Source organism: Lipotes vexillifer, unplaced genomic scaffold (assembly GCF_000442215.2).
Source record: "Lipotes vexillifer unplaced genomic scaffold, Lipotes_vexillifer_v1.1 scaffold149, whole genome shotgun sequence".
NCBI classification, from domain to species: domain Eukaryota; kingdom Metazoa; phylum Chordata; class Mammalia; order Artiodactyla; family Lipotidae; genus Lipotes; species Lipotes vexillifer.
In genome coordinates, this window is record NW_006779962.1 from 2,945,293 (window position 1) to 2,959,731 (window position 14,439).

General features: G+C 51.0%; 1 protein-coding gene across 2 annotated transcripts in view; it reads left to right on the top strand.

Moving 5' to 3' along the window:
* Nucleotides 1-14,439, top strand: part of RAPGEF1 (Rap guanine nucleotide exchange factor 1) — a 152,120-nt gene that overhangs the window by 99,858 nt on the left and 37,823 nt on the right. For both annotated transcript variants that reach the window (XM_007453116.1, XM_007453117.1), the window contains 5 exons: nt 5,665-5,753; nt 6,469-6,621; nt 7,061-7,184; nt 7,570-7,753; nt 8,865-9,365. In XM_007453116.1, the coding sequence (XP_007453178.1) occupies nt 5,665-5,753; nt 6,469-6,621; nt 7,061-7,184; nt 7,570-7,753; nt 8,865-9,365 (1,051 nt within the window). The remainder of the gene's footprint in view (nt 1-5,664; nt 5,754-6,468; nt 6,622-7,060; nt 7,185-7,569; nt 7,754-8,864; nt 9,366-14,439) is intronic.

Sequence of the window (14,439 nt, forward strand, 5' to 3'; positions counted from 1 at the left end):
CACTTGTTATCACTGGCTTTTGCTGATGTAGCCAATCCTAGTGGGTGTGAAGTTGTATCTCACTGTGGTTTTGATTTGCGTTTCCCTGGTGGCTAATGATGCTGAGCATCTTTTCATGTGCTTATCGGCCGTTTGTATTTCTTATTTAGAGAAATATTTATTCAAGTCTTTTGCTTATTTTTAAATTTTGTTATTTATCTTTTTTTTATTATTGAGTTATAATTACCTTGTACATTTCTTAACACCGACCTGGAATCAGCCATTCCTTTAAGGAGCTCTGGTTCCCTTTATTGGGGAATGATGTTTAGAGACCTCACTCCAGGGTTCCTCATTGCTACTCATTGATCACATGTTTAGTTTCTTTAAGAGAAAATACATCTTGAGTTTATACTAGTTTTTACTTAACCTCATCAAGCTTATATCTTAATTTTCTTCCTCCCACACTGAAAATCCCTGTTTTAAAAAATATCAACATTTGTTTTTGACTCATTTTGTTTTTTCGCAATACAAACACAGCAGTCTCAGAATAACACTAACCACCTCCATCAATATGATCATTAGAAAGTATTAAAGATGTTTCAAAGTTATTTTTGACCTTCAGGTTATCCATCATTTTGCAGTCATTTGAAATAGTTCTTCTTGGTGTGTCTACATGGTCCCTCTTACGTGGCATGTATTTGAGTATTTCCTGTGTGCAGTGGTCTGAGTATTCCACTGCTTTACAAAGGAGCAGAAGGAGAGGAAAGAAGAAAGCGGGGGCTTCCCTGGTGGCGCAGTGGTTGAGAGTCCGCCTGCCGATGCGGGGGACACGGGTTTGTGCCCCGGTCCGGGAGGATCCCACGTGCCGCGGAGCGGCTGGGCCCGTGAGCCATGGCTGCTGAGCCTGCGCGTCCGGAGCCTGTGCTCCGCGGCGGGAGAGGCCATGGCGGTGAGAGGCCCGCGTGCCGCAAAAAAAACACAAGAAGAAGAAGAAGAAGAAAGGGGGAAGAGACAGCGGCTTATGTGCAGAGTAGGAAATTGCCACGTAGGAACGTTGTGGATATACTTTCATAAGTCAGAGAAATCATCGTGCTTCAATTTCAGCTTCATACGCTCAGGGTTTACGGGTACTTATGTTGTTGTTTTTTCAAAATAATAGGGTGGCTTAATAAGCCCTCCCCAGCCTACTTTCTGAGTAGTTCACTAAGTATTTTTTCTGGTAAATCTGCTAACCTGAAGAACCGCACCGAACATTTACTGCTTTTTCGTTCTCAAGTGTGTTGGGAGTAGAAGGGCATCCTGTCCAGCTAGGAGTTGTAGCAGCAGCATCTCCTTTCTGGGCCCGCACGTGTTCTACTTAGTTACAAATGTCAAGAGAAGGTCTTTCAATAATCTGTAAGCTTGTTTAGGGCCTTTTTTGGGGTGAACCCTGAAAAGTTTTATTGTTCGAGTTGTAGTGTTTGGCCCCAACTCATTATTTTGAAGACACAAGTCCCCAGTTTTAAAATTATGCCCCTCCCCCCGTGCCAGCCGGGCTTGGCACTGCTTCTGGGCTGGTGTCTTCAGCGTCTTTCAGGGTGGAATTTGAGACCTCCTCTGGCTGCCTTGTTCTTAGGCTGCTGTGGGCCTCCAGAAGCTGAACTGAGGAGTCACCGCCCGGCCGGTGCACTCTGCGCCTTGTCTGCTTAGTGTTCTGTCTCCTCCTGAGCACATGTGAGAAGGAAGGCACTTCCTCTGCTGTGTCGCTGCCTCACCCCCACTCAGGATGTGGGCAGGGAAGGTCCCTGGTTGTCACCATAAAGGTCATACTGGGGCTGGACAGCCCTGTGACTGCATTATGCCACTGCAGTTACAGGAAACTCCCCACTGACCTGTACCCAGTGTCTTTGGTGAAGAACTCGTCTTAGGACCACTCACCGGTAGAGGGGCCGTGTCATGGCCATAAGCACAGGAGCCCATAGTGATAGAGGACAGACAGTGACAGGCCGGGATGCGGCCTGAGCAGGGGCAGCAGGCCCAGGCTGCGGGCGGGGCGCTTTCCCGTTAAAGTGCGTGTTCTCTCCACGTGAACCTGGAGGACTTGGGCCTCTCCTCGTGCAGCCCGTGTCCCCTCTGCCGGGCAGGGGCCGAGGAGACAAAAACAGATAGGACTGTTTCTTACCTGAGCACCGAGCTGTGCTTTGACTGGATGAAGGTCATCTAAGATGGAAGTGTCTCTGTGATCACTGTCAATATGAGTAAAATGAACATGGAAATAAAGTATTGTGTATCTAGAAAGGTTCTCTTCCAGGTACCTTTCGGGCTTTTGAAAACTGCTTTTCGGTGAACTGGCAGTTGTCTGGTTTACAGCTGCCGGCTCTGGACACAGCCTCGTGTGCCGTCTCTCTCAGTCTTTCCTAACCTGTGCCTCAGTAGGATTGGAAAGTCTGACATCCTCTCAGAAATCTGGCTTCAGTAGGGGGAGTTGGGCTCTGGCCAGGTTACAAACGGTCGGCTCTGAAGGAGATGAGGGTGTTGGCACGGTCGCCGGGTACATGCACATTCTAAGGGTGCCCTTCTGCCTGTGAGAGAGAAGCCAGGCTGAGAGTGAAAGACCTTCTGGCCGGTGTGTTTGTGTTTGGGCTGGAAGGTCGTGGTGAATATGGAAAGCTGCCCCCTCCTGTGATGATCTCCTTGGGCCTGGGGTGAAGGAGGGTAAGTTCTGGGATCTGACTTTGTCTTGGAATTCGGGTGCACACTTGCACATGTGTGCCGGTCATTGAGTGGTTCTTTTGCCACCGTTCTTTAGTTGAGTTCACACAGCTGCCTCTCCAGAAAGATGGCATTCTAATTATAATTGCTCAGGAATCAATGAAGAATTAGTGGAATTTTGTCCTGCCTCAGCAGATGGAAGCGTACAGGCTCCTCCCTTCTCCTTTGCTCTGCTTTTGTAAAGAGAGTGAGCTGGAGTGTGGCGCTTCCAAGGCACTTTGACTCCCTCTGATGCCGTGATGCTCTTCCGTGTGGCCTGGTGATGGGCTTCTTGGATGAAAGGCCTTCCCCACCCTCCTCCAGGCGATGGGGTGCAGGGGGCCTGCCTCCACGCCACTTGCTCTCTCTTCTAATTACGTCGTCTCTTGTCTCTCCACCTTGTCTGTAATCACCAGCTAGTTAGCTGTTCCTTAAATATTTGCGAGATTATGTTTAACTCCTAGATGGTGATAACAGGAAAATGCCAACCTTCTCCTTTCTTCTTCCAGTACTTGATTCTTGGCGATCTCAACCCTCCTCGTTTCTCCAGGAATAGGCATCGAAACTGTTACAGAGTGGGGTGACACTGATTCTGATTATATGGAGTATGCCTTATTTTTCTTTTAATTCGTATTTCAGAAGTAATACATGTTCATTGTAGCAAAGTAAGAAAAAGCAGAGAAGCAAAAACAAGAAAATAAGGGGTGTTTCAAAGCCATATTTTTTCCTGTACGTGTGTTCTTGGTTTTGTTTTGTTTCCAAAACATACTGTGTATACACCAGTGTACCATCTGGGCTGTTTTTCCACTTAACATTGTATTGTCTTTCCACGCTATCATATATTCTTGTGAGGTTTTGTTTTGTTTTGTTTTGTTTTGCCGTGTGTGGGCCTCTCACTGTTGTGGCCTCTCCCGTTGCGGAGCACAGGCTCCGGATGCGCAGGCTCAGCGGCCATGGCTCATGGGCCTAGCCGTTCCGCGGCATGTGGGCTCTTCCCAGACTGGGGCACGAACCCGTGTCCCCTGCATCAGCAGGCGGACTCTCAACCACTGCGCCACCAGGGGAGCCCTCTTGTGAGTTTTTTTAATGGTAATATAATGGTCCATTGTTTAAGTCTATCTTAAGTTGTGTAATCAGTACCTAGTATTGAATATTTAATTATGGAATATTGAGTCGTCTGATTACCTGTTACACGGAATGCTGCAGTGACCGTTCTTTGTGGCTTAACTTTTGTACACATCCATGTCATTTTCCTTGGGCTAAATTACTGTAAAACATATGCAAGTATTTAAAGCTTTTTATGTATGCTGACAAGTCATCGTTTAGAAAAGCTGTATCCAAAGCATTACTTCCATCCATCATATTAACTCTTTGCCTTACCACACTTGTCGGGATTCCTGTGTGGGGTGTTTTGAGTTGGGAGAGGCTTTGCAGTCTGATTTGGGGGCACACTGCTGTATTACCCACCTTCTTCCATTGCTGCCTCCTCTGTAACTTTAGAAATAGACGTTCATGCTGAAAGCCTGAACTTCTCATGTGACACAGGTAGGTCCTACCCAGGTGTGCATCAACAGGGCAGTGAATGAAGAAATCGTGGGTTTATCCATATACTGGAATACAACTCAGCAACACCAAGGAACACACTACTCATGCACACAGAGACGTGGGTGTTTACACTGAGCAAAAGAGGATCGACGAATAGAGATAGAGAGTGGATTAGTGGTTGTGGGTCCGGGAGGGCCGGGGAGACATGAGGAGGGACCACTGAAAGGTCCAGAGTTTGTTTTGGAAGTAATAATGAGTCCTAAAATGGATTGTGTTGATGGTTGCACAACACTGTGAACAGACTAAAACCCATTGCATTGCACACTTTAAATGGCTGAATTTTGGGCTTCCCTGGTGGCGCAGTGGTTGAGAGTCCGCCTGCCAATGCAGGGGACACGGGTTCGTGCCCCGGTCCGGGAAGATCCCACATGCCGCAGAGCGGCTGGGCCCGTGAGCCATGGCCGCTGAGCCTGCGCGTCCTGAGCCTGTGCTCCACAACGGAAGAGGCCACAACAGTGAGAGGCCCGCGTACAGAAAAAAAGAAAAAAAAAAGGCTGAATTTTATGGCCTAAAGCTGTTCAGAAAAAGAAGATGGACACCAAAGAGTACATACTGTATGGTTCCACTTATTTCAAGTTCTAGACAGCAGTGATCCAAGAAACAGAAGTGAAAAAGTGGTTGCGATGGGGCAGATTGACTGGAGAGGGTGGTGGGAACGTTCTGTATTTTTGAGTGATTCTTATATGGTGTATGCGGTCACCAAAACTCATCAAATTGGAGGAAGATGCATTCTAGTTGAGAAAACCAAGTAGGCCCTAATCACCTCTTTTTTTTTTTTTTTTTTTTCCTATTTAAAAAAACAGTTTCTGAAGTCATTTCTCTGCTGGGTAATATGCCCTAAACCTTCTGTCCATCGACAAAGATTCCCACCAGTCATTTCAGGATACCAGCTGCTGCCACACCCATGGCCAGCTCGCTCTGGGAAACCACCTTCCCCAAGACCAGAGGTTTGATTGTTAGTAAGCAGCGTCCTGCACATCGTATAATGGCTTCAGAGAACTAAAGGGTAGTAGTTCTTCCTCCACCAACCGACTGGCAGTTGTTCTGCCAGGAGTTTGATCTGTGTGATGAACTTAGTCATTCTGAGACAGTGGGGCTTGTCATTTCCCCCTTCCAAAAGGAAGTGCCTTTATGCACTTGAAACTTTCGATGTGCTGTGCAGGTATTTTTGGAGGGTAGGGGACGTTTTGGGAAGTCAGGCAGATTACCTAAGTCAAACCATACTCGCACTTATGGTGAGTGAGGAATCTGTGGGCAGTGGAGGACAGACAGCCGACCCACCTGGTTGGGAACATTCACGGTGAGGAAGCTTCCTCGTGTCTCACTGCTTTTCTCTTGTGTGGGGTGTAGGAGCTTGTCAGACTTACTATCGAGAAGCAGGGGCATCCGTCTCCAACAAGCCCAGTGAAACCCAGTTCCCCAGCCTGCAAACCCGACGGGTGAGTGCTGACCAGACCCTCCAGTATCTGGGGTCACGGTTGATCTACACTTGGGAAAGAAGGGGAGCCAGGTCCGGAGCCCACATCAGGCAGGCCCTGTGAGGCCCACATTCCCTTCTCAGTGAATTCTGGGTAAGAGCCTGCATTACTTTAAAGTGTGTGTAGCTCACACCCATTGTGAAGAATTGCCTGGTCTCCAGGTTAATAGTGTGACCTTTTCTAAGGATAGTGTGTGATGTCAAAACCCACCTATACTTTTCTTGACCAGCTTCCTCCCATAATTAGAAAGAACTTTGAAGGGTTGGGTTTTACGGGTTTGACTTGAGAGCATTTAACTTTATCAAGAAAGGAAACTGAGGGTAATGTGGACAGTTATAAGACCTTGCAATAATTTCTACTACAAGCCCCTAGTAAAAATATAAAACCTACACTTGGAGCATTTTAGAACATCATCTAGTCCAGAGATTCCTCTTACAGATGAGGAAACTGAGGTGCAGAGGCAGGGGGACTTGGCCAAGCTTCTGCTGTTTGTGGGTGATCGAACCAGACTTGAAACCCCATCTCTGCCTTGGAGCCCAGGGGCACAGTGTCAGCTCTGTGTCCAGGGCATCTCCGTCCCTGTCCCCCCATGACTTCCCTGCCCTGGTCACATCCTCACGCTCTCAGGACCTTCTCTGTGGCCTTCTGTAACCCCGAGTTCTCTTCAACTCTCCAGCCAGTCTGAGCTCCCCTTGACAGATCGAGAGATGGAGATTCTAAACAAGACGACCGGCCTGTCGCAGTCGGCCGAGGGGCTCCCAGATTCCACGGATGAAGAGGTCGCGCCCCCCAAACCCCCCTTACCTGGCATTCGTGTGGTTGATAATAGGTAATTTTCTGTTTTTCTAGCACCCTCCTCTATTTATGTCATAATTTCATGAATGGATGGGTAGGATGAGCCAAAAAGAAGGCGGTGCCATTAGGGTCAGAACCTGCTCTTCAGGCACCTTGGCCGTTTGACCTTCCTCCGGAGGTGCGTCCCCGGAGGACGCGAGCCTGGCCCAGCGCCCTCCCTTGCCCCGCACCCTGAGAACTCCCAACCGCTTGCCTTTTAGCCTTAACCAAGCAAAAACTGGTACCAGTTGTTACGAAAAGAAAAGCAAGGACTTTGGATACTAGTTTTTTGGCACTGATGGGATGGGAGTTGAAAGTGTGAAAAGCAGGTGTGAAGTGTTTGATAATGAAAGAACCCACCTCCCATACCTGAGTATCTGTTTAAAGCATTTTGTGGGGTGTCTGGTTTGATAGGGTTCCTTGCTCTGTTTCAGTCCTCCACCAGCATTGCCACCGAAGAAGAGACAGTCGGCTCCATCCCCTACCCGAGTGGCTGTCGTGGCCCCCATGAGTCGAGCCACCAGTGGCTCCAGTTTGCCTGTTGGAATTAATAGGCAGGTAATTAGCTCCATCTAGAAAGGCAGAGGAAGGCTTCAGCTTTGGGGATTTGGTTCCTGAAGCTGAGAGAAACCCAGTGGTCTTCAGTCCCTGGCGTTGGTCAGGAGGAGCTCTCCCCACTGGGGTGGAAGTTCCCTCACGGGGTGGGGAGGCCGAGACCGGCCCCAGGGCCTCCCTCGCACTGAGCTCTGAGCGCTGGCACAGGCCCTCTTTCTCAGAAGGCGCAGAAGTGGTGTTTACAGCCTACAGCAAAGACGGGCCTTTCCAGCAGTTTGCTGAGCTTGCCGGTATTTCCTTCTCCGAGTAAACGTACCGGCTCCCTCCCCTGGTCTCTGCCACCATTTCCCAGGAGTGACTTGGTTTGTTTTCGTTTTTTTGCCGGGAGGATTTTGACGTGGACTGTTACGCACAGAGACGACTGTCGGGCGGCAGCCACTCGTATGGCGGCGAGTCGCCCCGCCTGTCCCCCTGCAGCAGCATAGGCAAGCTCAGCAAGTCGGACGAGCAGCTGTCCTCTCTGGACAGGGACAGCGGGCAGTGCTCCCGGAACACAAGCTGTGAAACACTAGGTGAGCTGCCGGCGTCTCGGTCACCATTGCTGGCTCATCGTCTCTCGGTGGCTTTTTTGGGCCCAGACAGTGATGCCAGTCATTGGCTCTGTTGACCTTGGCCAAGTCACTCAAAATCCGAGCCTCAGTTTCCTCGTCTGCAAAATGAGGATACTAGTGTCTGTCTCTGAAGGGGGTTGAAAGTTTAAATGGAGGAGCAGTGTGAAACCCCATGGGAGATACTGAAATGGTAGCTGTTACTTCAGTTAGTCTGTCAGTGTGTCATTTGACTCCCTTTGCCAGAATTCAGAGCCATCTGTGCTCAGAGCCCCTGCCCACTTCTGACGGAGGGCGAAGGCAAGGGAGCTGGCCTCGAGCGGTGGGGCCCAATGAGGGTCTGGCGTGCTGTTTGGCAGGAGGCCTGCAGAGCACTGAGCTGTCCATGTCCCGCGAACTAGATCCTTCACTTCTGAGAGTTTATCTTAAGAACATAATCAGAGATTTATGGCAAGATTTCTGTCCAAAGACATTAATCTCAGCATTATTAAGAGTAATGATGATAAACTGGAAAGAATCTACTACTCAGTGATAGGAAATCAGGAGACTTATGATACATCCATTTGGTGGAATAATACATAGCTGTATTAAAAACCAATTATGATATAGTGATCAGTGGACAAAATCCAAGACCACTTATATAGTGTTTTCTCAGAGTCTAAAAAGAAAAAATAAATCCAAGGGAAAAAAGACTTTTAAGGAAATATATCCAATGGTAAGCAGAGACTATAGTTAGATTATGGGATTGTGGGTGATTTTTATTTTCTCAATAGGGTTTTTTGGCCACCTTTTCTACAGTGGTCATGCGTTTTTCTTTTTTTAAGTAAGAAACTTTTAAAAATCCAGGAAAGTACAAAGAATTGGATAGCAAACAGTCAAATTCCCATCTGGTTTTGCTTTTATAAGGAGGAGGAAAATGAAAAATATAAAGTAAGGTGAGAGTCTTTGTGGATGAGACGGGAGATGTGTTCTGGTCACTCTAATGAGCAGCGCTGGGTCAGGGAAGAAGTGTGGGAGCTTTTCTTTCTGTGGCGGCTGGTGGCTCACAGTATGTTTCCCCTTGTTGTGAACGCAGATCATTACGACCCTGACTACGAATTCCTCCAGCAAGACCTCTCTAACGCAGACCAGATACCTCAGCAAGTGGCCTGTAACCTCAGCCCGTTGCCAGAGTCCTTGGGGGAGTCTGGGTCTCCGTTTCTCGGCCATCCTTTCCAGTTGCCTCTGGGCAGCTGTCCCCAGCCAGAGGGGCCGTCGGCCCCAGGGCAGCAGATGGACGTGCCGCCTGCTCTTCCCGAGAAGAAACGCAGGAGCGCGGCCTCCCAGACGGCGGACAGCTCTGGCTGCAGGGCGTCCTACGAGCGGCACCCCTCGCAGTACGACAACATCTCCGAGGAGGACCTGCAGAACCCGGCCTCGGTCCAGTCCGTCCCCTTCACGCCCTTTGCTGCTATTCTTCCCTTTCAGCAAGGAGGTTCCTCAGCCTCTGTTGAATTTGTGGGTGATTTCACTGTTCCTGAATCAACGGGTGACCCAGAAAAACCTCCTCCTCTACCAGAGAAGAAAAACAAACACAGTAAGCTTTTGTTGAGCTGTTGTCGGGAAGCACCTTTTGTAACCTAAAATGGTGTTTTATTGAAACATTAGATCAGAATCAAACCAGTGGCCTCGTAATTTCATAAAAGGTAGAACCACAGGTATGTGGACACTTACAGGAGCCTTGTGTTGTCAATGCTGGGGCTCATTTTTAAAGCCTGATCAGCTGACCTCTCCTTTTGGTCTCGACAGAACCTCAGGTCTGGTCTCCACAGAGTATTTGGCCTCTTGTAGATGGCAGTCAGTTGACCTCCTGGCCCGACCACGTGGTGACAAAGAGAAACAAATATCACGGCGTTACATCTGGGTAAAGCAGAACAGACGTTTGAATTAAAATGGCCCTGATCGCACCCACAGGGGTTTTCTAAGGCTCCCTGAAATGCAGGGGGCTGTTTAGAGAGAACCCTGGTACTGCTCTGTCTTCTGTTTGCAGACACTGAAATGTCACATAACCACTTGGAATCGGAGATTGCCTGGTTGGGGTTGCTGAGGACACTTCTTGGGCCAGATAATCTGATATATGATGTTATTAGGGCCCAGGGGTAGAGCTGAAATTTTGGATTTTTGTATTTTGAATATTTTCCAAGGTCCTAAGTAGAGTTCTGCAGGGATTTGCTTCTCTGCTGGCTCCCCGACTGCTCCGTGTTGCCTGTCTCTCTGCCCCGCCCTCTCCCCACGTCACCCGCACAGCTCTGCCTCATCTTCCTTGGGCAGACTGGCTGTCACTGTTTCAATATGTGTGTGGCCACATCAGCCCACAGCCCCAGGATTCCCTGGCCTCAGTGGAAACATCCAGCAGATGACTTCTGTGACCTGGAAGTTGAGTATCCATTCCAAATTCCCAAGTGAGAGCGTCTGATTGGCCCTGCCTAGAGCGGCCCGTTCTCAGAAGGGGAGACCTGGCCTTAGTTACCGCACTGGGTGTCGCCCAGCTTGTATAATGGCCTCGGTGGTATGGTCCCCCAGCTGGAGGGAGAGCTGGCTCTGTAGGGCTAATGATGTCGTTCCCGTCTGTCATGTAAGTTCACTCAGTAGAAACGAGGCCGCTAGTAGAGGGAGCTGCAAGCAGCAACCCAGGAGTGTCTCCTTCTGCGCCTGTCTACACGCACAGGTGTCTAAAGAGCCGTGGGCCTCTCCCCTCCACCCACCTGGCCTGACTTGAGCAGCGTGCCCTTGAGGGCTCGCACCCTTGCCTGTCCTTTGCTAGGAATCTTCTGGACCCAGACCAAGAGCAGGCTTGCATCTGTGCAAACCATAGCAGATTTGTGGTGCCGCCTGGCTGGGGAGCCAGGAGCCTCGCCCTCCGAGCTCTTAGACCAGGTGTGGGCAGCCGGCTTCAGGCAGAGAAGAAAAGGAAAGTGGGAGGCGTCCATTGTTGCCTTTTGAATAGCCTCAAGTCTCCTGTGGCTGAAAATATTTCCTATTAATTTAGGCATCCATTTCTAGGCTCTATGTCATCTGTAAATGTCTGTAGCTCTTGTGCCTGCAAACCTTTAAAATCTACTGAGCGCTTCCGGTGTGGCACCCTTGACATACTCTGACATACTCTGTCGTATTCGTCCTTACCAACCTCCTGGCTGGCCGGGTGTCATTAGCCCCCTTTTTATAGCTGAAGAAACTGGAGCTCAAAGGAACTGAGCCTCTGCCCAAGATCAGATCAGCAAGGAAGTGGGTGGCAGATGTGGGTTTCTGAGCACTGTTTTCCTAGCTCAGCTCACTGCCTCCCAGGCTGAGGAGGAAGGCCTCCCCCCACTTCCCTGAGCCCTGTGCCAGCTTACGGTAGTAACCCCTGCTCAGCTGGTGGTCTCCTCAGTGCCCTGCGAAAGGACCCCTGACTTGAGGCTCCCTGAGGCTTAGTCCTAGTCTCAAGTCTGCTCTTCACTTCCCGAGAGGACCCTTGAAGAGTTCCAGTCTGCAGCCCCGTGGAAAACTCCTCACGGAGTTGCTTTGAAGGAAAGGAGGAGATAATCATCACCTTTATACTTGGCTAACGCTGGACAAAGCTTGTGCACGCGCAGCCTCGGTGTCAGCATCCCCGTGCTTTGGGTTGCTCTGAGGGTCCCCGGCCCTGTGAGCCCCTTGTGCCAGACAAGCTTCCTCATCGCTGTCTGCCCATAGCCCCAGGTGCCCACTGGGCCTTCCCAGTGATGCCGGTGGCTGTAGTCTCTGGGCCCTTATGCTGGGCTACCTTTGAAATGGACTGGTCCTCCTTGATTCTAGAAGGTGGCGACCATCGCTGCTGCTTCTCTGTGCTTGGTTAGCAGCTCTCTACAAGGACCTCAACATCAAGGAGTTCATGGCCCTCCTGAAAAGATCGCAGCCTTGCTGAAGCTTTCGGTTTTGGTCAGGCAGAGGCGGTTGCATTCAGGCTCCTTAGGGAGAAATTCGTGGGCATTTGGGGTTGTCTTCATGGTTTGCATCTTGCCCTGGAACCCAGTGGTGTTGCTTGTGCAGTGTTAGAGAAAAGGCGATGTGGGGTTCCAGGGGGACTGCAAGCTGCACTTCTCTTTGAGAAGCACCGATTTTGTGGGAGAAACCACCTTTTACAGCCAAGCTCCACTCTGTGCTTTTTGGAGCTGAGATGTTTTTACTGATTCCTTTAAATAAAGAAGGTAACTTTGAACCCCTTTTTCAGTGAAGGGTGCTAGAAAGACATATTTGGAGAAAGGCATTTCCTGTCTACCTTGACCCCCAGTGAGGTACAGAGAAGAAAAAGACCATCTCCCTACCTTCACGGCTGCCATCCCCAGCAAAGTATCTCTGTCCTTTCATTTCTGACTGGTTTAGGTCTCCAGTTAAGCCCAACTTTCTGGTTATTTGAAAATACGAAGTTAAGCCCTGCAAACTTGTTCTTGCCATGGTTTCTTAGTATCTGAACTTTGGCTTCACCTAGGAGGTGCTCGCATCCCTTCACCTCCCTCTTAGTTAATGCGCGGTAACTCTGTAAATAAGTTAGTACTTATTTCTGACGCAGGTATTGAGGGGCGCAACGGTGCCTTTCCCTGCAAACACGCGTCTGTATAGAGGATGCCCTAACACCCAGGAGCTTCCTCCGCTACCTAGAGAAGGGGAAGGGCGGAGCAGTTCCGGCCTGCCTTGACCTGGACTTTGCGACAGGGAGTGGAAAGTGCGAGATCCCGTCCACACAGGTAGATTGGGGTTGGAGAAAGGGCTTCTGCTCCAGTCCAGCCTCACAGCTACGGACGCCAGATGACGGCTCTGTCAGGTCCAGACTGTCATTTCTCCCAGAACCCTCTGGAGTCTTCAGAAAGGCCTGGTTCAGAAGATGGGGCTTGGATCACTAACCTCCAAAAGGCAGAAATAAAGTATACGCTGATGCCCTCACGTGAGGGCTGAGGGCTTCACACCTGCCGCGGAGCCGCTGTCTGCGGCCGAGGGCTCCGTCGGTGGCGCCACACTGCCGGTGAGGGAGCCTGCCCGCTGTGCGGGCCCCGCAGGTGCAGGCAGCTGCACCGTGAGGCCGCGGCTCCGCGACAGATGGCCGCAGTGGCAAGGGCTAGGGCTGCTTTCTTTTTTTTTTTTTAGCATCTTTATTGGAGTATAATTGCTTTACAATGGTGTGTTAATTTCTGCTTTATAACAAAGTGAATCAGCTATACATGTATCCCCATATCCCCTCCTCGCGTCTCCCTCCCCCCTCCCTATCCCACCCCTCTAGGTGGTCACAGAGCACCAGGGCTAGGGCTTCTTGAAGGGCTTGTAGAGAGGAGGATCCTTATGTTTCAATGTGAGCACTTCTTTTCTCACTGTTCGTCCCTCTGTACAGAGGATGTTCCATAGAACCTCTGGGCTTGGAGGGGGGAGAACTGAGCTTAGTGACTGTTATTTCTCGCCTACCCAGCGGGTGCTCTGCAAGACCCACCCCCAGGGCTGCAGCCTGGTTCAGCAAGTCACTGAGCAGGGACAGATGCCGGGGGGGGGCGGGGGGACATGCGTTCTCTTCATTCATTCATTCTGTAAATATGTGTGGGCGCCTACTGTGTGTTAGGCACCGCTGATACAGCAGCGGACAGGACAGACCAGGTCCCTGCCCTCCTGCAGCTTCAGCTCTTGAGTGAGAGGCAGTAAGTCCTGTTGCACCTGCTTTGGAGATTCTTCCTGAACCAAACCACTCTCATCCCACCCCCACGCCCACTGCGGCCTTTCACCCGAGCAAGCACAGCTGCCCAGAGCCCTCTTCCCAAGACAAAGCAGCTCCGGGCACACCTGGGGCCGGGCGGGGCGGGGCGGGGGCGGGGGCGGCCTCCTGTGGGTTCCTGCCAACTCAGCATCAAGCCCGCTTCCTTACCCCGTTCACACAGCCCCCTGCAACCTCCTGGGTCATCCCTCTCCCCTCACCAGCTGTGCTCTGCCCACCGGACCCTCGTCCTGGCTGTGGACCTCTGCCTGGCTGGGAAGACTCTTGCACCCGTCCTCACCCTTATTCTAGAGAAGCACCCCCATCGCCACCCCATTTCGCTGTCCTCCATGGGACACGCGTACCCCACCTCGGCCTGTTTTCTGTCTCCCTGGGGAGGGTGTGAGCGCCACGCAGGCGAAGGATTCGCTTTGCTGGCCCCTGTGTAGTCCTAGCACCTGGGTCAGTGCCTAACACATAGTAGGTGCTCAGAAAAATCAGACGAATGAGAAAAGCCCAGCTAGCTCGTGACACGCAGTGGGAAGGCCTCCGAAGGAAGGGAACGTGGGGCTGAGGAGGGGCTGCTGGGGCAGAGCCGGGGGTGAGAGGCCTCCATGGAAGTCAGGGAACCTGAGCCCGAGGCCCAAAGGAGGGAAGGAGTTGGGCCTGGCAGCGTAGCAGCAGGGTTGCGGGAAGAGCAGCCGGAACAGCGCTGCGGAAAGCCCCAAGCATGGTCCGGGAACTGAGGGAGCCAGAGGAGCGGGCAGCGTGCACTGGGGCGCCCGCTGTGCCCTGAGCCCCGCGCACGGGCCACGGCCACTGCCCTGGAGAGGCTGGAAAGCCCCGAGGGCTTCTCAGCATGGAGTGGAGTTCCCCCTACGCCTTTCTAAAAACAGACTCTATTCCCTAGAGCGGT